Source organism: Myxocyprinus asiaticus, chromosome 7, assembly GCF_019703515.2.
Source record: "Myxocyprinus asiaticus isolate MX2 ecotype Aquarium Trade chromosome 7, UBuf_Myxa_2, whole genome shotgun sequence".
In the NCBI taxonomy this organism is placed as follows: domain Eukaryota; kingdom Metazoa; phylum Chordata; class Actinopteri; order Cypriniformes; family Catostomidae; genus Myxocyprinus; species Myxocyprinus asiaticus.
Window position 1 is genome coordinate 13,957,025 of NC_059350.1, and position 27,148 is coordinate 13,984,172.

At 39.5% G+C, this 27,148-nt stretch overlaps 1 protein-coding gene across 2 annotated transcripts; it reads right to left on the bottom strand.

Annotated features, from left to right (window-relative positions):
* Nucleotides 1–1,442: 1,442 nt before the first annotated feature.
* LOC127443417 (von Willebrand factor A domain-containing protein 7-like) lies at nt 1,443–23,725 on the bottom strand. Of its 2 annotated transcripts, XM_051702012.1 has the most exons (18): nt 23,595–23,637; nt 23,284–23,329; nt 17,289–17,471; nt 16,353–16,631; nt 16,108–16,201; nt 14,885–15,013; nt 14,589–14,775; nt 13,845–14,014; nt 13,624–13,736; nt 12,999–13,115; nt 12,750–12,920; nt 12,147–12,279; nt 11,831–11,980; nt 6,197–6,289; nt 5,307–5,575; nt 4,887–5,020; nt 4,630–4,789; nt 1,443–3,133 (listed from the first exon to the last, which is right to left on the bottom strand). In XM_051702012.1, the coding sequence occupies exons 3-18, from the start codon at nt 17,469–17,471 to the stop codon at nt 2,738–2,740; spliced, it is 2,778 nt and encodes a 925-aa protein (XP_051557972.1). In that variant the 5' UTR covers nt 23,284–23,329; nt 23,595–23,637; the 3' UTR covers nt 1,443–2,737. The 2 variants fall into 2 exon arrangements, with proteins under 2 accessions (XP_051557972.1, XP_051557973.1); XM_051702013.1 differs by lacking the exon at nt 23,284–23,329 and having other exon boundaries at nt 23,595–23,725.
* Nucleotides 23,726–27,148: the final 3,423 nt, after the last annotated feature.

Sequence of the window (27,148 nt, forward strand, 5' to 3'; positions counted from 1 at the left end):
GGACATAAATACATTTCAGATATGCTTGTTGAATATAAACCTAACAGACCTCTCAGATCATTAGTATCAAGTCAGTTAGACAGAGGGTTCATTCAAAACAAGGTGAGACAGCATTTAGCTATTATGCCACCTGCAGCTGGAACCAGCTTCAAGAAGTGGTTAGATGTGCCCCAAAAGTAGCCACATTTAAATCCAGACTGAAAGCACTTCTGTTTAGCTGTGCATTTTCTGACTGAGCATTGTGCTGCACTTATTCATTTCACTGAATCATTTTGCTTTTGTCTTTTTAATTTTAATTATTTTGTATCTCATTGACTTGTGATGCCTATTGAAGCTACAGAGAACAATCAGTAAACTCTCACTTGATTATTGCAAAACCTTACTCTGAGTTTTTATTCTTCAATATCCATATTGAGGACCCAGCTGTTGCCTCCTACAGCTTATGGTGGAAGAATTCAGGCAATTTTATCAGCGTAAACTTGATCAACCTACAAAAATAAGATAGATAGATTTTGTTATTTTGTTAGAGACTGTCTGGTGGAGAGATAGAGTGAGGCGCTGCTGTTAGTACCTGAATAAAAGAGGCCTACCTGCACACTGTACCGAGAGTGAGCGGGAGTGGTTACACCCCGCACTCTGTACCGAGAGTGAGCAGGAGTGGTTCTGACAGTCCACGCTTATGTTCTAGTCCTCACTTAGAGTCTTTATTAAGAATCTAGCAGTGGCTAGATATCACACCCGGATGTAGTGGTATCTTGATTAGAAAGTGAGGATGTCCTTGTGACATCAGAGACATCCGCAGAAGGATGGCGCAAATAATAGTGTGCAGATTTTGAATGGGAAAACCTCATCTCTCTTGGTGTCTCCACTCAGACAGGGGCGCCCTGAGTTTAGGAAAAGATAGATAGCAGATTCTTTTAGTTCAGATTAAATATTTAGTTTTATTTTATTTTCTTGTTTTATATACACAGTGTAGGCACTGTATGATTCTGGGTACACTGAGATCTGCCTTTGAGACTAAAATTAAAGGAAAATAAATTCAATAATGATTTGGATCATTTCATGTTCTCTGCTTTTTCAGTTCGCTGAAGTCGTGCTCTTAGTAGCTGTTCTCCTGATTTTTATGCTATTTTATTTTCTTCTTTTTATTTTATTTTTATATAACTTTTTCTCATGTGCGTATTACTTTTTATTCTTATTTCATGTTCTAATTTTTTTTATTATTTTTTTTTATGTATCTTGTATTTTCTTTCAAATGTATATGTAAAGCACTTTGAATTGCCATTGCATATGAAATGTGCTATATAAATAAACTTGCCTTGCCTTGCCTTGAAGCAACCAAACGTTTGTGGTAAAGCAAAGCCCAGTTTTAAAAAAAGACTTCAAGCTTTAATGGAAAAAATATTTTAATAATACAGCTAATATTTGAACATTTGAAAAGCTGCTTTAGATTGTCTTATAGATTGCATTTTCCTCTGATGACATGTACCACCTCATCCAAAGCACATAAAACCACTATATAAGCTAACGCATTTTAGTATGTGACCATAATGCATAGTGCATACCAAAAATGCTCTATAGGCCTACAGTATAATTTTTCTTTAAGGTTTAATTAAAAAAATAAATGTTGTATGGTACATTTGAGCTACCAAAAAATATGTTTTTTCAGTGTGTATTTACAGTAGAAGTCATTGCAGATATTAATGAGACAGCACTGATATTAAGCTTGCCTGAACGTATAAACTATTTTATATATTTCTCTATCTGGGCAGGGAAAATAGTAAAATTGTATATAAGCAAACACATTCATTTGTATTTTGTATTTGTAACATGCTGTAAGGTGTTTTTCTTTTTTTTTTTTTGAACTACAGTGGTTCGAGATGTAAGAATGCTGAGGTGACAGAAGAAATGTTAACAGTAAGATGGAATAAAACTGTGCATTTCTTGTCTATTACCACCTTCTGCTACTTATACCAACGATGGAAATAAGTGCAGTTAGAATAGCTAATAACGTGGGAGAGCATTGTTTAGAACCGAACTATGACCTTATTGTTAAGCAATATGGAGCACTTGAAAGTATATAGTTTACACAGTGCTAGAAACTAGACAGATTAAGTTGAAAATGTTTAATAACAGTAATGTCTTAAAAGGTTACATCAGATGGTTACAATTTAAAGAAAATAATTTCAAATTGGATGTATGAAATATGTATATGAAAGAGTCTCAATACACAAGACACCTCAGCCAACAGGCTGATAGATCATTACCAGCACCCTTTGTAAGTATTGGAATGAAAGAGGTGGTCTGTTTTCACAAAGGAATAAGAGTCTTAATTCAGGAATGAATTTCTTTGTTAATTTCCATTCCTACAATGCCTTTGTATTTTGATAATCCAAACATTTTATTTAAAAAGAATAGTATGAAACATGGCACTCCAACTATCTGTGTACTGTATATAAAATGTATTGGAAATGAATAATACAGTCCTTTGTCAAGGATAGTATGTTAAATAAAAATCATTTAATCAAATCCATGTTAACAAACAATACTTCCATGACTCACAATTAATTTTCTGCCTGTCACATGTGTCCACATAAAACTCTCTGAATATGGGTTCTGAATAAGCAGCACGGTTTCTCACTTTCTATTATTTCACAGTTCGTAGAGGGTTTAAGAGAGTGCAAGATTAAGCAATGGATAGGATACTTTTGAATTTGGTTGGAAGAGCTCTCTACCATCAAAGAGAGAAGACATCACGTAGCAAACTCATGGCGGATATAAACAGACATGCCCACAGAGAGAGGGACATGCTGACGAGCGGAGAGCCTGCACTGGTCTTCATGCTGTAAATGCATCTGCCCACATTCCCCACCTTGTCAACTGCAGATAAAGTCACAGAAGGTGAGCAACATGAGGCCTCATATTGACCCATGACCACGGTTACACTGGTGTTTACCACTTCTTTCTGAGTGAGGTTTCCACTGCCTTGCTGGATGGTAATGCTATTGATACCTGTGCCATTACCATCTGTGATGTTGACAGACAGTTCCCAGTTTGACGAGCTGCAAGAGGAGGAGGAGCAACTGCCCTGAACACCGAAAATTTTGCATTTTGGAGGTGTGAAGTCTGTCACCTGAATGGAACAGTAAAGGGAGAGGTAAAACAACCACTTACTGAAGAATAATGTATCTGTCTTTCACTGGATTCTCTGTGAACTCTGCTCTTAATTAGTCTAGCATATACCAAGAGTTCAGTATATAAATGTTTTTTGCCTACTATTATCAAGTCATTTTTCTTTGTATAGCACTTTTTACAATACACATCATTTCAAAGCAGTTTTACAGAAAATTATGCTATATGCTTAATATCTGAAATGTCTTAAAGTCATCATTGTGCGGTTTGATGAAAAACGTGATTGTAGATTATGCCTTAAATGTCACTGAGGGGGCCAGTTATCCTCTGGATAAACAGCTGAATATAATGCCAGTATTAGATATCTATGTGTAGTGTAATTCATGGGTTAAATTAGTAAACTGAGAAAAATTGGTGGCCAATATTTAAACAAAATGATTTTGTATGAACTGTAAGATTTATGACTAAAAGTCATTGAAGTCCATGCTAAATTAACTGCGGAAGTGCACACAGATGCATTCTCCTTTGTAAAGCCTGGTTCACACAGTTTTTTTCTATCCTTTACATTTGCAGCATCAGACTACGATATGACCCCAGTAAAGATGCCAAGACACATTGTGCGACATCAACTGTCTTCTATGTCAGACTGTATGAAATAGATCTTTTATGACTTAAGATTGAAAGAAAAGAAAAAGATGGAGAATCTGGAGTCATTGCTGGGTAAAAGAGGACGCCATGGAATGCGCATTCTATAATGCAAACGCGATAATATAATCATAATGTGAAGATAACGCTAGCCAACACCATATTCGTGTTGGCATATCACATAGACAAGCTAGTATCAGTCATCAGATGTTGTGTTTCTATTGGTTCTTTATTAATCGAGCGTCGTAAGAGTAGTCACACTGCAGGACTTCAACCCAATATTTCTGACCGTGTCAGAATTTCATTGGAGGTTAAAGATAATCGCAAGGGCAATTAATTGGCCATTTGTGAGCATGTTACACTAAACAATGTAAGAACGACGATTTTGCCCTAAGATGAAATTTGTCTCAGATGGCTGAATCGTAGCGAAAATCATACAGTGTGAACCGGGCTTTATTTGGCTGATGAAGGCTTTAGTTGGCAAATAATTTAATTAATTTAATTTATTGCACACCTCCAGTACAACATACTGTGCCCAATCACTGAACTTCTGGCTTAGATGTTACTCTATGTCAGTGGTTCTCAACCAGGGGGCCAGGACCCACTAGGGGGCCTCAAGATGAATTTGCTACACTACATATAAAATGCTAAAAAAATAAAAATAAATAAAGTCCTACATTTTTTTTAGGAATTGATTCTATAACTCTAAGAAATTGCATGAAAAATAGCATCGCAAACAGAAATATGCCCCTCTTTTTAAATATCTTTATCTACGGCCACATTTTGTCCCAAAGAAAGTTCAACTTCACAACAGCAGAATGCTTCAGTCTGTTTGAAATCATTTGATTTTACCTTAGAGAGGACCGAAAGGCGAAGCACAACATAATTTGAGTCACTTCCTCCAGGGCCCTCTGCCTCCATAGTGAGAGTAACGTCTGTGCCTGAAACAGTGTTAGCAGGAGGAGTTAGAGACACTGTCCCTTGAGCACTTCCTCCGCTTACAAGGGTGAGCCTGTGTTGACACAGAAACACAAGTGTGGCACTCACATTTTTTGTTCTTGATAAGAAAAGTGGTGTCAAAGATTTGACAGTTTTAACAGGTCATTTACGTTGATGGATAGTTCATAGGGATGCTTTTGTCGTTCCTTGCATGAATTGTGTAGGCACCACCAGTTCCATTGGTTGTTACAATAAAATTTTGTTTAAATTCTTTTCCTGGTTGCATGGAGCTTCCTACCATTGCCTGTGGTAAAACAGATAAAAGAAAAGACAATAAGACATTTAATTGCAATAGAAGGCTGACAAAGAGATGGCCAGGTTACATTTTACCACAAAATTCAAAAGAACAAAAAATAAACACGCAAAAAATTCTAAGGGTCCTATTAGCAGACTACATTTTCTTTATGCAAAATATGATTTCTTAATTTCGTTTTCTCTTTTGGTTTTGGGGTAAAATGTGACCTGGACATTTCTTGAGAAGTTCTGTAAGATTCAAAGATTAATGTGCCAACAAAGAATACAGTTTGTACCTTAATGTTGACTTTGGACTGAGACATCTGTGTGGTGCTCTGCCTCTGGAAAAGGCTAGAGGAGGTTGTGTCTTTTCCCTTCAGCCACACCACAAACTCTCCCTCTGGTACTTCCTTCACAGTAACTAGGAAATATCCATTACCCATTTTCTCTATGGTTCCTTTAGACACTCTGAGCCTTGACACATCCATGAGAGCAACTTCCTGCACCTCCAGAACCTCTGGACCTTTCTCTCCAGTCAGCATTAGCAACAGCTTAGCTGGTAATCCTAAATAAAGAACAAAGAATGAACTGACAAACTCCCTCTATACGTATAATTCAAAACTATTGTGTGAGAGAAAATCTCATTAAGGCTAGAAACATAATTTACGCAAGTACGCAAACACAGACACAAGCACTTGGCACACGCATTGCCAACGCCTGGTTGAACACACTAATGTGTGATCTTGCGTTAATGTGGTGATAACCTCAATACTCATGGGGGCAATAGAGTTATCTCAAAAAGTGTATGCCATAAAAACAGATGTGTTATTATTCAGATTAGTTGCAATAAATATATTGACTAAATATACTGACTAAATAAAAAATGTTCTCTTCAAACTGTTGCTCTGCCATGACAGTGGTTGACTCGAAAGAGAAAACTCACTGTAAAAGCAGACAGTTCACACCAATGTCAACTTTACCGCACCCCTTGTGGCAACATTGAGAATGCAATGCATACTTGCATTGACTCATGAATTCCAGTCTAACACATTTCAGAACGTAACAACGCATTAAATCAAGCTTGCATAGTGAACCTAGAGAAGTCTGAGTTCGTGTGCTAACATTGAATATGTTTCGAGCTTAATTTAAAAATGATTTCATAGTTAAACTCTACAATGGTTCAAACCTGCTGGTGGGCATCCATCAATGACAGCATATCCAGGATGTGGTCCTTTGAATTCCTCTACAAAGTCATAGATGAATGAAATTGCACTCTGACCTAAAAATAAAACACATGGTAAATCAAACACAAAAGAAACAAAACCTCTTTATTGCCTTTTACAGACACTTCAGAATGCAACACCTTTCATTTTGTTAATACTCCACCGTGATAGGTTTAAGTTCGTGGGCAATGGAGTCGCCAGGACGCAACGAACTGTCAGCATGAGCATTTTATTACTCTTCAGCGTCACACAAAAACATTAACAAAAAAGGGCACTTAGTGGCCAAATACACACAAACGAGTCTTTGTTATTCAGGTGGGCACATGCAGCCACAACTTTCTCTGCTGTTTATCCCCCACACTGATGCTCTGGCGTGCCTTATCAGGTTGCCCTCTGCAATCACTATAATGAGAGACAGGTGTTCGAGTAATCACAACCCAGGTGGCTAGTCTTACCGCTCTCCATCTCCAGACACATGGCCGTGCTCTCCCATGCCACATACCCCCACCACCGACTCAGGCCAGGGAAACATCCGGCCAGCCAAATCCCCCCCCCCCCCCCATTTCTGGAGAGAATGTCAGCCACAACAATCTGCGCCCCCGGTCTGTGTATCACCTCGAACTTAAAGGGATGAAGAGCACATTAGTATCCTTCATGCGGTGGAGCAGAGGAGCATGATCAGAACAGAGGGTGAAGACCTGCCCCAGCAGGTAGTAGCGGGTGGTAAGAACAGCCCGCTTAATTGCAAGACACTCCTTCTCGATGGTATTGTACTTTGTCTCCCTGAAGGAGAGCTTGCTACTAATAAACAGCACCGGCCGTTCCTCCCCTCCCACCTCCTACGAGAGCACCGCCCCCAGCCCCCTGTCAGATGAATCTGTCTGCAAAATAAAGGGGAGTGAAGTCAGGAGCATGTAAAAGAGGCCCCCCACAAAGTGCAGACTTTACCTTAAGGAAAGCCTGTCGGCACGGCTCTGTCCACTGGACCGGATCGGGGGCCCCCTTTTTAGTAAGGTCAGTCAGTGGGCTGGTGACATCAGAATAGCTAGGCACAAACCTCCGGTAGTAGCCAGCCAGCCCCAGAAACTGCCTTACTTCCTTTTTGGTCTTGGGCGTTGGGCAGGCTGCGATCACTGCAGTTTTATCAACCTGTGGATGCACCTGCCCGTGACCCAAGTGGAACCCCAGATACCTAACTTCCACCCACCCAATTGCACATTTCTTCGGGTTGGCCGTGAGTCCCGCCTGTTGCAGCGCTCTCAGGACAGCCCACAGATGTTGCATATACCGCCGCCAGTCATTATTATAAATAATAATGTCATCTAGATATGCAGCAGAATATGCCGTATGCGGTCTGAGGCTCTTGTCCATGAGGCGCTGAAATGTGGCCGGGGCCTGAACAAACCAACGTTTGTTTGGGGCCACAAATTGGTCACGAAATGGTGTAATCCAAACGGAGTGGAAAAAGGCATTTGCCAATAACCCTTTGTCAAGTCCATCATTGAGTAAAATTGAGCCATGCCCAACCGATCGAGTAACTCGTCAATTCACGGCATTGGTTAAGCATCAAATTTGGACACCGCGTTCACTTTCCAGTAGTCCACACAGAACCAGACCGGCCCGTCGCTCTTAGGAACCAGAACCACTGGGCTGGCCCAATCACTGTGCGACTCTTGTATTATCTCAAGCATTGCCTCTAATTCTTCCTGAACAACCTTTTTCTTGTGTTCAGGAAGATGATAGGGGCAGCTACGAACCACCACCACCGGGGTGGTCTTGATATGGTGCTCTACGAGGTTTGTGTGACTGGGAAGGGGTGAGAACACGTCTGCGAATTCCTCTTGCAACCGGGCAATGTCTGTAAACTGCGACAGAGAGAGGGACCACAAGCGACCAGGGTGAATGAATTTGGATTGGGAGTCACCTCCGGCCTGAGCTCCACCCTCTCCAGAACAACCGTCACCAAGGCTACAGGCACTGCCTCCCTCCGTGTTTTGAAGAGGTTGAGGTGGTAGATTTGATGTGCCCCTCCCCTATTCGTTTGCTTAACCTTGTAATCGAGATCTCCAACTCGTGTGACCTCAAAGGGTCCTTGCCACTTGGTGAGTAATTTGGAGCTCGAAGTGGACAGCAATACAAGCACTCTATCTCCCTGTGCGAATTCATGTAGTCAAGTGCCCCTGTCGTACAGTCAGCATTGATGTTCTTGCGTTTGGAGCAAATTCTCCTGTTTTACCTGCCCCAAAGTGTGGAGTTTTGCTCTAAGGTCAAGAACGTATTGAATTTGGTTCTTACTATTCAAAGGTCCTTCATCCCAAGCTTCCTGTATGATGTCGAGCACACCACGAGGCTGATGACCATACAGTAGCTCGAATGAGGAAAACCCTGTGTAGGCTTGCGGGACCTCTCGTACTGCAAACAACAGGGGTTCGAGCCACTTATCCCAATTTTTAACATCTTTGTGCACAAACTTACGAATCATGTTTTTCAAGGTCTTATTAAATCGTTCGACCAACCCGTCGGTTTGCAGGTGGTAAACGCTGGTCCGAATCGATTTAATGCCTAACAATTCATATAGTTCATGAAGTGTACATGACATGAATGTCGTGCCTTGGTCAGTGAGGATTTCCTTAGGAATCCCCACTCGGGAGATAATTTTGAAGAGTGCCTCAACAACACTATGTGCCGAGATGTTGCGTAGAGGCACTGCTTCCAGATATCGCATTGCATAGTTCACCAGAATTAATACAAAGTGATGGCCACATGCAGTCCGCTCTAATGGCCCGACGAGGTCCATGCCAATTCTCTCGAAGGGGACTTCGATCAGCGGTAGAGGGCGCAATGGCACTTTTGTGGTGGCTAGTGAATTCACCAGCTGACATTCACGGCACACCGCACACCATTTGCGTATGTCTCCGTGAATGTCCGGCCAAACAAAATGGGCCTTTATATAATTTATAAAGTCTTTTCATGATCTAGGTGACCAGCCATTGGGTTATGGTGAGCCACCTGGAAGAGTGTTTCCCAATGGCTCTTTGGTACTAACAGCTGAGTTGTATTTTCTTTGGTCTGAGTGTCCTGCATCACTCGATACAACCATTCTTAATAATGGAAAAGTATGGATATGTGAGCACAATATTAGGCTGGAGCTGTTGACCATCAGTTACTTTCACTTGGTCAAAAGCGTGCTTGAGGGACTCGTCACGCGACTGCTCCAGAGGAAAATCCCCCTAAGGGAAGCCCCTGAGTATGGGAATTCCCTCATCCATGTCATCATGATGCGGAGCAGACGTCGATGGCCCTGGAACCGCTTCTCCAGCCATCACCTCGCACGTCACACACCGTGACACCACTTTACAGGACCCATCCACAAACATTACCCTCAATACATTTTTAAACACCAATTTTTAAAGGCCAATTGGTTCCCAGAATTAGTGGATGGGTGAGTTGGGAATTAACTGCAGCCTCGACTCCTTTTTCCCCTCAATGGTCCCCTCGTATCTCAGTGGAAACCACCGGATACCTGTGAATGTCACCAAGCACACACCTCACCCTCACCCATTTATTCTTACCCAATGCCCCACCTTGCACCAAGCATTGGTGGATAGGGGTTTGGGAACAAACCGAATCCACTAAAGCTTGATGTGTATCCCCTTTTACTCTCACCATTATCCAATACGCCCCTGCCTGATCAGTGGTGGCCTGCGGAGTGTGAGGGATCTGGATCAGTGTCCACACCTCCATCACCGGATATCGATCCTGGCAGTGCCTGGCTTCCCCACAGCTCCGATAGACCAGCCCAGGTTTTCCTTCCACACTCATGGGGGCGGTCTCACCAACCTGGGGAGGAGAGCGTAGGGAGACAGGGGGAGTAGGAAGGATAGACAAGGGGAGGGGTCCCCTGAAGTGGCACTGGACCCACTCAGACATTGCTTGGGGAAGTTGGGAGACGAACTGCTCCAGTACCACCAGATCGATGATGTCCATGGCGCCACATGTTCCCTCAGCCAGCAACCAACTCTGGTAGGCATCCCGGAGCTGTTGAGCAATAGGCGGCCATGCCTCCCAAAGCTCAGGGATCTGAAGTGTTGTTGACTCTGCTCGGGGCTACAGCTAACCCATTGCTGGATGACTTTCTTCAGATGTTGGTAGTTCAGGAGGCTGGCGGCAGGAAGTTGCGGTGCCGCTAACTGCACCTCCCCTGAGAGTAAGGGCAATAAGCGGGCTGCCCACTAGTCAGGAGGCCACTTCAATACCTCGGCTGTCTTCTCCAAAAGGTTGAGGAAGGCCTCCGGATCATCATTTGACCCCATTTTCATCAGGGTCACAGGTGGGGTGGGCTCCGGGGAGGTCGCAGCACCAGCCCCCTGACTGGCGATCAGGCTCTGGAACACCTGCTGGTCCTCTGCTTGTGCCTGGAGCAGGACTTGGAAAATGCTGTTCCTGCTCTAGGCGTAACTTCATCAGGACTCAATGCTGGTTTTCCTGGATGCTGGCGAGGGACTTGAAAACTTCGCCCAGCGGTGAAGACTCCACAATGGCATAATCCTCCAAAGCCGGGTTTTCGGCACCACTGTGATAGGTTTAAGTTTGTGGGCAGTAGAGGAGTCAGGAGGCAATGAACTGTCAGCATGAGTATTTTATTACTCTTCAGCATCACACAAAAACTTTAACAACAAAAGGGCACTTAGTGGCCAATTACACACAAATGAGTCTTTGTTAGTCAGGCGGGCACATGCAGCCACAACTCTCTTTGCTGTCTCTCCCCCACACTGATGCTCTGGCGTGCTTTTTCAGGTCTCACTCTGCCATCACTATAATGAGAGACAGGTGTTAATCACAACCCAGGTGACGAGACTTACTGCTCTCCCTCCCCCGCAGACAGACACATGACCACGCCCCCCCCCCCCATGCCACATCCACCTTAACTTTCGCAGTTGATCAATCCATGATTGCTGGTTCATGTGTGGATTGCAAGGATCCCAAACTTTGGTATTCTGATGTCATGTAAAAGCCTTAATGTAGTTGAAATCGTATCGGTCCTATTTTTGTGAAATCAGACCAATAGACCAAGAAAATGCGACTGTAGCTCAGCTTCGTCCAGCATTTTAACACATTAATCGGACCATTATTGGCCTCGGCATTGTGCGGGTACACCGAAAGAGACAGGTGATGCGCAACATGGATAGATGAAAAACAAGGAACTGCAAACCTTTTAAAAAGTCACCAAAGAGCTAGAAGCCTTAATTCGAAGCCCCAAACAGTTCAGTGTACAATGGAATCACCGCAAATCAAGCTATTAAAGGCCAAAAAAAGATGTAAGGTATGGAAGGAGCAGCAACAATCCAGTCGTGTGCCAACCGTTGGAGATTTGGAGGAGCTTCACTTGCTCAGCTGTCATTCTTTATTCAAATATTCTATTACGCATTGTGACATATATAGTATACTTGGACAGCCAAATGAAGATTGTAGCTCGACTACACAAAACCCGTAGTAGTCTGATTATAACTGCTCTTGTAAATGTAAAGAGAAGAAGTGTAAACACCCCCATAGCTTGGTTTTGGATTGGTTCATCAGATCAGTACATGTTGACTCACCAATTACTTTTATGGTGTAGGACCCTGTTGACTTCATGTCAATATTCCACAGGCCCATGTCCGTTCCTTTCAGTTGGATTCGTTGCAGGTTTCCCACTTTCTGAATTATTCCCAGAGGTCCACTGGCAACCGTGTTAGCTTGAGACACACCTGTAAGCAAGCACTTTATGTAAGTCCATATTTAAGAAGAGGGATGTAATGATTTTACTTTGATGTTTTGCTTTGATGTCGTGCACAAATAATAACTGAATAAGTACAGTTGAGTATAATACAATCAGATCTCATTTGTACATTCTAAAATGGCCTCTGATTTTACCTGTAGGGCTGTGTAGGGTAAATATTAGGTCACTCCCTGTGATGTAGATGGTAGTATTGGACACAGATTTATCCAGCAGAAAGGGAAAACTCTCCACAAGACCTGAATTCCTGGAACACTGCAAAATAGTTACCTGACAGAAGAAGAAAGTGTGCATACATTCATGAAAAACAGATTTGTGCATTTCATATGCCAGAAAAACTTTAGTTTTACTCAAAGGTGCATTCAGTAATTTTTTTCTCATTAAAAAAGTTTTACACCTAAAGAGATGTATAGTACTTTTAAGAAATGTACACTCACATGAGATGAAGACTCAAGTCATATCAGTAGCCTAATACTGTAAATATTTATTTTACACTGTGCTGGGCTGCCTCTTGTGGGCCGCCATGTTGAGATCACACGACCAGCCAACTACTACTCGGTCATTTCCTTATTATCGGACACTTCAGCACAAATTAATCATGGTTGACTGCTAATAGCAAATTTCTACAATGGCATTGGTACAGTAAACTATTCCTGCATGATGCTGCATCCGCCCCACTAGGTGTCAGTATACGTCAATAAACGCTTTTAGAATTTCATATTGAGTATGAGACATCATACCAGGGCAGAAGTAGAGGTGTCAACAATGATGTCAGTGGCTTGAGAGAGGTGGGACTTTGAGACTTCAATGGCTTGACCCCCAGAGGCCAAAGCCATGTCATAATACACTTGAAACTGTGAGCGTGGCAGCTCCCTTCTCTTCCTCATTGGTGCTGTCATGAAGAAAGACACCTGAAAAGAGAAGGCATACAATGGAAATTTTGATAGTTGTACAAATTCCATTTTTTGTTCTGAAACAAAGATTTTTACCGTTGACTTGGTGCTGCGGATAAGGGCAGTGATGGTATTCTCAAGGAACATATCCTTAGCTGGGGCATCTGTGAACACATATATTTGTGAGGAGGAGGGAGCACCTGTCAGAGCCAACTGTGAGAGAGACAGAATGTCAGAAAGGAGGAGAGAAAGAGAAAGATTGGGTACACTGGAAAAATGTACTCTAGTATTGTAATGAATAGACAGAGTTAAGAGTTTCCATTTTATACTGATCTACCACCTTATGTTATTTTCCCGAAATGTAAATAATTTCTCATAAATAATAAAATCTTGAGATCCGTTGCATGTTCATGAGCCCCATGGGAGAAGTTCTTTCACAGTTGTTCGCATGTAAAAACAACTCAAGTTCTTACATTTATGCGTGCACCTGCGCAACAGATGCAAAGATATCCACTTACATTTTGGGCAGTTTCTCATCGTATGCCTTCGGAAGACTTGTAATATTATGCGCAAACCACATAGACTGCTTTTCTGATACTCTTGGGTCCTTTTTTAAGTTTTAAAGTAAGGAACTGCACATTAAAACATCTGCTTTTGTGTTCCACATAAGACAGAATATCATATGGGTTTGGAACAACTTGAGTCCCAAACAAAACAGTACCTGAAGTCCTGACAGGCACATTTCTGGGATGTCCCCACCCCCTGCAGCGCTGAGCTTGGAGATCTCAGATTTCATCACATCTGGGTCTGTGGTCCGTATTAATGGTCCAAAATCTACATATTTATACAGATTAAATTTTATTTGGGCTATGTCTGATTACTTTTGCTTCATTGAAACTAATAAGACAAAAAGTATGTTTCAGGAAATGTTTTTGGACTCACCTGGATCATTAAACGGCACCAGAATATATTGAGATGGTTCATCTTGAGTTCCATTCTTACTGTCGATGATGTTGTAAGCGACTCTTTTGGCCTCTGCGATGTCTTGTGACATACTGCCTGTAGTGTCAATGACAAAGACCAGCACTGCAGATCGTGCGATACCCATCAGCCTGACAGAGACAGGGAATATGTTGTTGATAAATGCTTCAATTTAAATGCAATAATTGTAACATATTAAGACTTTTACATTACTTTACATTTATTCTTTTAGCAGACGGTTTCAGTGGCTTACAAATACGGAATGCTACAAAGAGAACATATTTATGTGTCCTCACAAACAAATACAGTAGGAAACCTTCAAACTTTTATTCAGTTTGCATACACTTAAAAAAAAAAAATAATAATAATAATTTTTTTTAGTAATCATTTTAGTAAGGTTTATGTTCAAAACAAGAAAAAAGATTTTCTAATGGGTAAGGATAAATAACCTTAATTCAAAGTGAAACAAGTGTATTTTTCTTATTCCGTTACCAATCTGTTTTTTCTTGTTTTAAGCATTAACCTCACCATTTTTTTTTTCTAGATTCCTCTGAAAACAAGACTTAATATTTAATGTTGTTTTGCTTCTCAAGTTAATTTATCTTGTTTTAAGGATGATTTTTTTTTTGCTGGCGAACAAGAAAAATACTAATTAAGAAAATTATTTTTGTAGTACAAAGGTGTATAAGGAATCTCCTCTCATACCGAAGGTAGTCCTTGTTTCCTATGGCACCACGGATATCTTCTAGCAGGTCCATGGTGGCCTCAGATGCCAGGTTTGCAGCAGTATTGTGTAGATGAGCATTATAGGGAAGGCGCTCATCTTTATTGATCCCACCACGAGGATTCTGGCTACTGCTGAGATCAGTATCCCCACCATGGCTACATTTACCTTTGCCAGAGAGATGTAATGATAGTATAACGTCGGTATTATTCAAGAACAGAATGCTGTGTGTGCTCAAGCATGTCTTTTGGTGTAAATATATGTACTGTTTCCTCACCCTGAGGTTTGTCAGAGGAGAACAAGTCCATGTATCCCGAAGTGAGATACTTCCCGTTCAGAATGGCAGGCAGAAGCGGGTTTGGACATTTGCCAGTGGCACAGTCACTGCATGTTGGCATTGTAACATCTGCATGCAAACACATATACATATATTCACATCAGGGTTATTATCAATTCAAATTACAATTTAGTTAATGAATTTTAAATAAATTTGAATTGAGGTAGCAATCAGGAATCCAAATTGAATTAATGGAAGTCGAGTTAAAATGGTTTGAAATTCAAAGAAACTGTTGCAATGGTAATTTAATACTAATTTCATTTTTGAGTATAAATTATCCATAAGCATTTTATCATAAACTAAACATATATATTATTTTCAGAAACTTTAGATAATATGACATTTTTGAAATGCCACCTGAAATGTAATCAATTTCATAATGATTAATAAATTAATTTATTTTATGGACCATGGTAGAATAACACTTAATTTCCCAGAATAATTCAGAAATTGGGATGTCAAAATAAATTTGTATAAAGTTGGCTGAAAATAGTGTACTTTGTGGTGCTATATCGTGCTAAAAATATTTTTTGGATGGTCGTGTTAACTGTTTGAAAGAACTTAGTTTAGATAAATATATGTCTAATCAGTATAGGAAAAAAAATATTCTAAATGTCCAGTAAATGTATTCAACATATCTAATAAATAGGCATATAAATAGTAATTATATTCTTAATTTCGATCAATTAGAAATTATTTAATTATGTTTTGCCACCAAATTTTTGTATGACTGTGTTGAATTTCTTTGAATTCAGTAAACTACTGTCATTTCTGTCATTCCAATACAAATTCTAATTTAACTTCTTTTGGGGCGTGACTAATTTATTTCAAATTTTAACTCATGAATTGAAAGGGAGCCCATTTAAACTCTTCACACATCATCCGTTAAAACACATGCAATCACAGATATGCCCTCAATACAGTGATTTGCTTCTGTTTAGGGCCACTTTCAGGATGATTTATCTGATACTATATGATATTTACTCTCATCTTATCAGTTATGAACCATCTGTTCTCTTATCTCTAGTTATCATTTTAAAGATTGATTTTAGATTGAGCTATTACACTGGACATGTTAACAATAAAAGCCTACGGAATGGCATAATCTTAATTCTTTTCCGTATTTGACTCTTTCTCATAATCACACCCACACCCGTATGTACCTGCAATGTTCTCAATGGTGAGATCTGGTCTGATGAGGTTGACATATGGACTTTTGTTACCTAGTTCAACCCAGTTACTGTGGCTATAAAAATCCTGAAAAATAAATAAATAAATAAAGATTCATAATGAATACTTAGATTTAGATTTAGTTACATGCCCTGTTTCACCTAGTTCAATGCAACCTTTTCCATAATTATTATATGTTTAATAAAAGCACATAGTAAATAGGTCTTTTCTTCCTCACCTGCAGTGTGTGACACACTCGCCCCAATGTGTCTCGGGCAGATTGAAGGTTGTTAGTGTGGACATTAGCTTTAATGGCTGCTGTCCCCTGAGTGATGAGGTTGCGTCCCTCATCAAAGGCCTCGTTATTGAAGTGGTGTGGTGCACTGCCCATCAAGTCACGGTCCACATAGCTGTTCTGCATGTAGATCTGATTCAGAGCCGTACGAAACTTGGAACCTGAAACCTCACCTGTGGCCATACCCAGGCAGGCACTCAGCAGCTCTTCTGCTGATGAACCCTGTGTGAAAGTTTTTTTATTATTATTAAAGGAATACTGCCCAGCAATGGCAACATGCAGTAACTACACATCAAATTACGACAGAAATCAAGTCTCTTATGACTCTGTCCTGTGACTGACAGGTTTGGCTGAACTATGCTCAAAGCAAAATGAGACTATTTTATAATCCACAGCTGGTCAATGAAAACAATTTTGATGCAATCATTGTCATAATTTCTCTTCATTTTATGCACTAAATTCCAAGTTTTTATTGAATAACAACTTAAGATTTTGGTTTGTTCCTTACACAAAGCTTTCGTATGACTTCTGTAATGGCTTGAACTACATGGGACATATAGTCCACTTTTATCTTACTTTTATCATTTTGTTTTCAAATTTTTCTTCTTGATGTCCCTTGTCACTATATGCTTTCATTATATGGAAAAGAACAGCATAAACAACCTTCAAAATGTCTCCTTTTGTGTTCCAATAAAGAAAGAAAGCATTTTGGTTAGGAACGACATGACTGTGAGCAAATGATGACAGAATTCTCTCTTTATTTTCTGGATTAAATATTTCTTCAACTTAATGATTACTATCTGAAGTCCACCACTTGTTGCAATCAATACGTGTTGACAAACAAAAGCACAAGATGTACATGTACACAAACATACTTACTGTTGGTTTGAATTCTCTTCCATCAGTTTCAGCCACTGCTTCACACACCTCATAGATCTTTGCCATTACAGCACTATCAGTAATGGTCACATGAGTGTTTCCGCTACCCCCAACTGACATGAATGCCTGAGCCCGGGACACCAGAAATGCCATCAGGGCCACGACTCTCACCTTCATGATCATCTGAATTAAGTGTCAAAAGTTTCTCTTAAGTAATGCATGGCTGAGCAGACAGCAACTCTACTACATAGTTAAAAGGATGAAACTCTCACCCTCATGTTGTTCCAACCCCATATGACTTTCGTTATTATGTGGAACACAAAAAGAGTTGTGAGAATGTTAGCCCCAGTCACCATTCACTTTCATTGCATCTTTTTTTTCCCCATACAATAAAAGTGAAAGGTGACTGAGGCTGTCATTCTGCTTAACATCTTTTTGTGTTCCACAAAATAAATCAAGTTATACAGTTTTGGACCAACATGAGGAGAGTAACCAATGAAAGGATTTTCATTACTGATTGAACTATCTCTAAGGATATCTGGTAGCAGCTGAGTAATGGAGAGATTGTTTTGTTAACTTAAAATATTTCATTTACTTATTAATAATTATGTATATCAAGGGTCTTCAACAGTGGGTCTGTGACCCCAAGGGGTCCGCGGTGGTCTGCAAATTATTGTTTGATCCACCATTGGCATTAGTATTAATCACTCCCTCGCAGAGAGAGGAGTATGTATTATTTATTTATTATTTTATTTTTTGGTTAAAAGTCCATCGACATGTTGAAATCTGTCCTCATATTTGAGCATTCTGTTTTATTTAGTTATTAACTGAATGGAAAGCAGTACTGAGTCTCTTAGAGGACAGGGTAAAACCAAGGGTGTGGGCGGGGCTTAAACCGGAAGTGTGTCAAAACTAAATGAAATGCCCATTTTAAAATTTTACTCTTACATTTATAGTTTCAATTAATAACATATGCCTTTTCTTAATATTAGCTTAATAATAATAATAATTATTATTATTATTATTATTATCATCATCATCATCATCATCATTATTATTATACAACTATTATTAAAAAAATATTATTTTATTCTTTTTTTTCTAATCAAATGAAGCTGAATTTGTAGGCTACATAAACTGTGGAATATGTTGTGATTTCTCCTGGTATTTCTGATATTAATATCTGCATGAAACAGAATTTTCATTTGTCTATGCATGTAAAACTTTATTCTGGAGGCAGGAGGTATCTAGCAAAATGTGAAATGTCAAGCACACATTTTGCAATGAATAATAAATACAAATTCAGACATTACAAGAAACGAAAATAAAATCTAAATAGCCTTCAAACAGGTGAAAGTCCCATAAATCTATCAGGGATTTACGGTAAGACACCATTATTTAGTTAAATAATAATAATAGTAAAATTTATATTGTGCCTTACCTGGCATAGCACAGTTTAAATAATAATAAGAAAAAAGATGGAACATGTTTCAGTTTCTTCGTTTTACATAAGGAGGAATATTCCTAATAGATGAATACTCTATGGAGAATTTAAATCTTTATAGAGCATTTTAACTTTTTTTCTGAATAAAGTCTTAACCAGATAATTTCCTTAATCGCTGATGTGGATATGAATGTGATCAACATTTAAAGACGGATAGATGAGCTCCGGTGTGAAATCATCACTTCAGGTCAGGAATTTAACATCGCGCTCAGGTTTAGGCTATACATGAATACATGGGAATCATGTGTGAATCGTGTAATACTGTAGATTAACATAGACATTTCGAGAAGTGAAAAGTGTATATGATGTCGTATCTTAATGTTACACTTGATAAGCTCCATACGCACACAATTAACAGAGACTGCAAACGGAGTCGAGACCGTACCCATCCAATTTGAAATCACAACGTGCACATTTTCATTCGTAAAGTTTACATATTAGAAATACTGGCTGCACAGATTCATAAATTCTTTGTAATTTTGTATGTTTATTTAAAATGTTGCTTTAACCTTGTGCCTTTTGGATAATCAGTCATACGAATGTTTTTTATATTATTCGGATGAATTAGTTATTCATTTTGAAGTCATTATTCGTGCCTTTCCGAATAAGGTATTCGGCTTTGGGTGCATCCCTAATTATCACTATGATTTAACTCTGAATATCATGGTTAAAATATGGTTACTGTAGTAAAACCATGGTAAATGTATTGTGAGGAAACACAAAATGATAAGGTTAAGACTGTAACCCTTGTTCACTGAAAGGAGGGAACGAGTGTCAGAATACTGATGATTTGGGGATGTTCGCAGGATAAATAAACTCTAAACTGTTTAAAATCAATGCAATTTTTCATTGGCAGATAACGCTTTGTGCTCCGCTGTCCTTTTTGGCATATCGCGGCACAGTTTTGTGGCCCGTTCTGCATAACGCGGCAGCCCATTTCAGCTTATCACAGCCCATCCGACCCCGTTTCGTGGCCGGCCCACCGGGAGAAGTCCCGGTTCTCCTGATGTTCAGTCCGCCCCTGTTCTTAAATGAGAGTACGTGTAAGCTCACACATCTAATGGCTTGGACGGTTGACCCGTGAGTGCTTTGTACACAAGCGCTAAGTCCCAAACCAGAACAGTGACGAGGCGAGACATTCTCAGCCACCTTGTGCCATGCAAAAATTTCACAATCAAAGGATGTCTGCCTACTGACAAACAGCCCAAGGGGACGTGTCCAGTCACTATGGCAACAACAAACACTTTAAGCGTAGATGGGGTGAGACCAGCGTCCAAGCGCTCCTGCAGAAAGTATAGGTTGCACAGTGCACTTTACAGGGTCCTCACCTCGACAGGAACACCAGTCAGCAAAAACTCACCATTTTAAGGTGTATAATCGCCTTGTTGAAGGGGCTCTAGCCTCTTATATGGTGTTGTGCACAGGCTGCGACAACACTTCTGGGTCAGACGGGCACAGTTCAGGGGCCAGACATGAAATCTCTAAATGCCAAATTGTGCTTCTCACCATCGTAAACAGAAGCTTCTAAAGTGTCTGGTTCAAGTGTCTCAAATCCAAAATGGGATGTAATCCGCTGCCCTTTTTGGCAACTAGGAAATGGTGGCTGTAGAAACCACTGTGAGCATTGTGCATGTATATCGTCTCTATCACATCCTTCATGAGGAAACTTCATATCTCTGAGTGGAGAACCGGTGCGTCCCGCTCCGTTATGTTGGTGTAAGTAAAGCAGTCGAAACGAAGGGGCCACCTCGTGAACTGCAGAGCGTAGTCGTGCTCGATCATGTAGCAGAACCTCATTCCTGGCTTGCGACAGCAGCGGGGAAAGCGAGATGGCTACTAAGTGATATGGAGGCACCTAAAATCTCTGTGTTGCGACATTGACAGTCTCTTGGCAGACCGTCCTGCATTACAGAGGAAATGGTACATTCTGTTCACGGCTCACAATGGCGGGGGAAACGAGAAGCATGTTTAATAAGCACCACAAGGTGACACCATCAGAGACCTGAACTCTCACTGAATAAGGAGAACGTCAAGTCATAATAAGCTGTTTTTGCAGCTCTGAAAAGAACGGCACCAGCCGTGAAAATCTGAGGTGCACTTTTTTTTGTAAGGCCTAAGTGAAAAAATGTCAAGTCTTGCCATCTCAGAGGCTATTTTGGCTCAAGCCAGAAAAATCACCCTCATATTCTCTGCGCTCTATATCCCGTCCTCGTTAGATAAAATGAGGAGAGGGGAACAGCGTCAGCTTCCTCAGAAACAAGCTGAGAGCAATGCATTTGAGTATCACATGCTCACAATGAACACGATCAATTCGGCAGGGATAATGTTTGTGACATAGCACCCTGTGCGAGCAGGGCGTGGCCGAGTGGTAAGGATGGACACCTGGGGTGAATTATCTCAATCAGCCGGGAGAGAAATAAAGCCGCAGCCAGAGCCGCAGTTGGAGAGAGACGCGGAGAGAGACGCGCAGAGCTGTATGTGTCTATGTTGAAGGGACTGCTGAAAAGCAAAACTTTGAGTGTATTTATGTGGTGCTGAAAAGCACACCGTTATATGTGACACTAAAAAGTATATGTGAAGAATAAAAGTCTTACGTGATTGTTTACCCAGCTCCCGCTTCCTCCTTCCCAACCGAGCCAGAGATCTGTCAAAATGGTGCCGAAACCCGGGATTTGGAGAAGAAATTTGCTGTCACAGAGTCCTGCTGGCTGAAGATTGCGACACCAAGGAGATACCCGATCAGGTGGTACTGGAGCAGTTCGTCAGCAGGCTACCGAAAGGGACAGCTGAGCGGGTCCAGTGCCATCGCCTGGCGTCAACTGACGGAGGCAGTCTAGCTGGGTGAGGACCGTTTGATGGCGTATTCGGGGGCCGGCGTGCCCTCTTCTCTCTCTCACTCTCTCTCTTCCCTCCCCCTCTCCTTCCGCTCATCCTGTTCCTGTTCCCCCGGAAACGGGGAGTTGTGACCCCAGGAGAAAGTGACAGGCCGGAGTTTGGCGATGGGGGTATGTGGTGAGTAGGGGGTGGCCGAGAATTAAGGATGGACACCTTCAGTCTATGCTGAAGGGACTGCTGAAAAGCAAATCTTTGAGTGTATTTATGTGGTGCTAAAAAACACACCTTTATGTGTGACACTGAAAAGTGTATGTAAAAATAAAACTTGCGTTTGATTGTTACATGGCTTCCGCTTCCTACCTTGAAGAGAAAGTTGTGATTTGTCACACACCCCTCTAATCATAAACTCCGCAGAATGTGATCATATCCTGAGCACTGCGTGCAGATCATCACTGCCATACTTGGCAGGAGAAGCCACTTTGGATGGAGTAGAGGAGAAATGCAAGGCCCGAGGAGGTGACAAATCATCCTCAACTACTCTGTGCAATCCCTCAGGAGCTGCAGGTGTATGGCTGGAGGACAGGGTTGCGGCTTCGGCTTTAAGAACGATTGCGAGCTGAGAGAAAAGCATTTAGTGTTTTATGCGCCCACCAAAAACGTAATCAAGCTCAGCGAGCACTGTCAGTAAACAAGAACTGAGGAGCTGCAGTAGGTAATTTCACTGTGAAAACATTTTCCTTTCAACATTATTTACAGTAGTCTTGCACAGGCACATCTGGTCTGCCGCTTTACTAGAATTTGTTCAATGGGAATTGGAGCACTGTGCACGCACCGCGTAAAAAGTTACAAACATTGGCATGTTTTGTTTTTTTACAAAAATCAGTATGTGCACGACCCCGCGAAGGCTAGGCAACAGCTGCGATGAGGTCACTTTGTGTGTGTGAACCCTCGCGAAAGCAGCTGCATACATTCTGAACGTACATATTTTATACCTGGTGCCTTTCTTTATTTTTTCTTTTCTTTTCTAATGTACATTATTCAATCTAAGTCTGTAAACTTGCACTTTTTAATGTATGATTTTTTTGTTAAAACCCTGCCATTAAAATTTTTTTTATAATAATAAAGCGGCTGTGTTGACACTCCACACACACAGTACGGTGACTCTCAAATCAACATATTTAAAGGTGCACTCAGTATATATATTTTTCTAATTAATTTTCTCATTTTTTTGATTTAGTCCTAAAGAAATGGCCTCCTAAAGAACTCCTAAAGAAATTTTAAACACATGTAGAAAAAAATATCACTAACATTAGCGACTCAGTAGGCTAGCCTGTTTTATTCTGCATGGAGAGGGTCTGTCTGTCTGTCTAACTATCTATATTTTTCACTTGAGATCTATCTGTCTTTTTGGAAGGGGTGTGGCGCAGTGATAAGAATTTTTTTAAAGGGCACTTCATGTCAAAAAGATGGCATATCTCTGCTGTACATCATTTAATGGTTATTTTATTATGCTATTAAATAATATAAAAATATTATTTTAATAATATTATTACAGTATATTATTATCATAAAGTATGTAGGCTACATACATTAATATGTCACCATACACGTTATTATAAGCATAAAAGGCAACACTTAATTTTATACAATACCCACCAAGCATCCTTGGCCTGAAAATGGTTGAAGACCCCTGATGTAGATGCTATGTTGTCAGAAAAAACTGTCAAATTATGACTTTCTGTACAAATTCATACAAGTTTATTTTTTTATTCATCTGCAAGAACTAAACTGAAACAAGAATTAGACATGTAATGGCAGAGGAAGAAACAAACTAGTATTTTATTAAACAATATTGTTTTAGGAAATTCAAAACTTAACACAGAAAATTATTTATAATACAACATAATATCACATTATATGTGGATGGATAAAAACAAGAAAATAGATGAATTCAAGATTTTTCTTACCCTCTTATTTCTGACTGTACTTTCTTTTCAATCTGTACCAGTTGCTCCTGAACTTCTTCCAAAGCTGAATCCTTGTTGGGCTCTGATTATATATACACAATGTCTGACCTCAGTTTTCGGAAGCTGTCATGCACTAAGAACCCAGCAAATGATGGGGGGAGTTAAATTTTTGAGAAAGGAGTGCCTTTAAGGTAATGCAATGTGAAATGTGCTTGTCCCTGCCATACATACAGTATGTTATGCAATTTTAACTGATTTTGAATCACTGAGATTGAATACAGAACACAGAAGGGATGCTCAATGCAAGACTGGGAAATGAAAAGTATTTTGTATACACCAGAATAGTTTTGAGCTAAGTAGAACATATCCAGCTTAACTGACCAAGGCTTACTCTGGATGAGATGACAGAAAGAACTAGTGTTACAATATGCAAGACTTTCTAGAAATAAGGGTGGTGCAGTGAACATTGGTTTCTGCTGTCTTGAGTGTGTGAAATTAGTTGTGATTGGGTCAGAACCACATTTTGCCATAATAAGCTTTTTTTATTATTTCAAAACTATTTCCAAACTGTGCATATAGTTTCTAACATTAAATTATTTTTAACCTTTTCGCCAAAGGTAAATAAATATCTAGATTAATGCAGCTTTCATGAAAAAAATCACTTTAACACAATTTATCACTATGTGGTTGTGAATCTCAGACAAAAAGCTCTTAAGTGTATTATGACCTTTGAAAACAAGTCACATTCCACAATATGAACACACCTTTTCCCACATTTAGAGTTCCCTAAGGCAGTGTTTCCCAACCACTGTGCCACAGCACACTAGTGTGCTGTGAAAGATTGTCAGGTGTGCCGTGGAAAATTATCAAATTCCACAAAATAAATAAATGCATGGGAAAAAAATATAAATAATAATAATTTCAGGGATCCAAACTCCTCACCTTTTGGAGAAATTTGCATTTTGACACCATAATCGGTCACTTTTGTGATGGTGAAGAGCAATGATTAATGTGCAAAAGTGAGTGATATTTATACACATTAAGGGTCTTTCACATGACTCGCGTCAGCGCTGCAGAATACATTGAAGTCTATGTATGAAGTGACGCCACTTTACACCAAAGTGTTTATCACACACATGTTTTTGCTTCACCAATAATGTCTTTGAGAGAACTAAGCAACAAGAAATATTTAAAAACTGTCCAAATTTGTGAAGAGACATTGAATGTCTCATAATTTCTTTTAATTAAATATTACCTTATCGTTTAGGAATATCAAAGACCCCAGTTAATGAACTAATTTAAATTCACCAAGAAAATGCTTAGACCTAAACATAAACGAGTCCTTTTATTACTTTCTGCTATCAAAGCAACTGCAAGCTTTTTTTCTCTCTTCCAAATACATGTTTTCAATGTTTATTGTGCACACCTCCCGCTTTTTTACGTGGCAAATTCTGAAAATCGCCCCTCTCAGAATCAGTATGAGCTTTATTGCCAAGTATGCTTACACATACAAGGAATTTGTCTTGGTGACAGGAGCTTCCAGTGTACAACAATACAAAAATAGCAACAAAACTTTTTTTTTTTTTAAATACAAAATTGAATAAATAAATAAATACTGAAAAGAAAAAAAGTATAAAAAGTCGCTTTACAATGACGAAAGAACATTACTGAAACTCAAAATTATTATTATTTGTCTATTATTGTGGTCTTTTCTGAAAAAAGTCATGCTCAGCAGTTTAAATGATACCATAGATCTGCTTTGTGTTTATAATTCTTATACTGAAGTCAGTAGATTTGTAGCCATGCAAGTTTTAATAAAGGAGAAGGTAAGGACGTTATTGAAACTCACTATTATTAGACTATTATTGTTGTCTTTTTGGATGAAAAATAATGCTCAGACTGAAGCAAGACTATAGATCTGCTTTGTTCTTTTAATGCTTAAACACTATAAAGTCTCTTGGTAGATTTCGGTGATTCACTGACTCACTCATAGCACATAAGAATATCATTTGTCGACACCTAGTGACATTTCCAGAAGGGGTCACTGAACTAATCAGTTAATAAAATTGAACAAATTTGTGAAACAGAAGCAAGCCTCACCAAAATATTCTTTATTTTGCTGCTAATTCTGCACAATTGTAAGTTGAGTTTGCATCCCTGTAATTTGTTGTGGCATTGCAAGAACAAATCTACAAATTAGAAAAGAAGCAAATTTGTTGTTTTTTCATTACCCATTTAGCGCTCTTGCCACCTGTGACTTCATACAGAGTAGCCTACCTATGTGAATTTTTTTTTTTTTTTTTTAAAGGTCCAGAGGCATTTTGATTGTAGTGGGGGGTTATTATGTGCTGTTTAATGTGTGGTCATGCAATATTAGTATAGCTTTCCATTATATCTATTTACCTCACTTTTCAAACTCCTCCACTAAGTCGAAGTTTTTGGCATGAAGCCCAATTCAGAATTCAATCTTCTCATTCACAGAGTCATGATACTACACTTGACTAGGGCCAGAGTGGCTAATCAGGAGGACCAGGAGAATTCCTAGTGGGCCATTCAAAAATGGAGCCGGCAGGTCCGCATATTGATTAATAAACTTTTAGTAATGTCTATTGCCAGGGTTGGGGAGTAACGGAATACATGTAACGGGATTACGTATTTAAAATACAAAATATAAGTAACTGTATTCCACTACAGTTACAATTTAAATCATTGGTAATTAGAATACAGTTACATTCAAAAAGTATTTTGATTACTGAAGAGATTACTTTGCATTTTATTGTCATTTGTTTCATTTAATATTTAGTCCTTTCAGATGGAAAACATTTATACATACAAATGATGCGATCCAAAGTGCATTTGAACAGCGGTGAAACACTTTCTTATGATGTGTTACATTCATACGAGCAGACAGAGAAGTAAGTTTGAAGTAAGTTTGGAGCAGAAGAAATAGAAATAAACCTTGTGTAAATCGTCAGCTTTATGCTAAGCTAAAATGCTATTTCTAGCCGTTTTACATGCACATTACCAGGCACGATCATATTTTTTTATCAAGAAAATTCACGTTGGATCATAATTTCTTTTTTTCTAGTAAGACCTTTGATATTAGGGCAAAAATCATATTCTTGATAATAGTTTTTTTTGTTTTCCTGTAAAAATATCTAAAAATCCTTAAAACAATACCAATTTGATTTAACTTGTTTTAGAAGCAACACTGCATAAGATATTTAGGTTTTTCAGAGAATGTATTTTTAACGTGTATTTTGTCTTATAAATAGAGTTTTTATAGTCAAAACAAGTGAAAAAATCCACCAGTGCTGAAGAAGTAATCCAAAGTATTTAGAATACGTTACTGACCTTGAGTAATCTAACAGAATACATTACAAATTACATTTTACAGCATGTATTTTGTCATCTGTAGTGGAATACATTTCAAAAGTAACCCTCCCAACCCTATCTATTGCATAACAGTTGCCAACTGTCCGTATCGTTCCTGGATCAGAATTGCATTCCGAATTACAGCAGGCGCATTTCTCTACCGTATTTTATCATTTTAC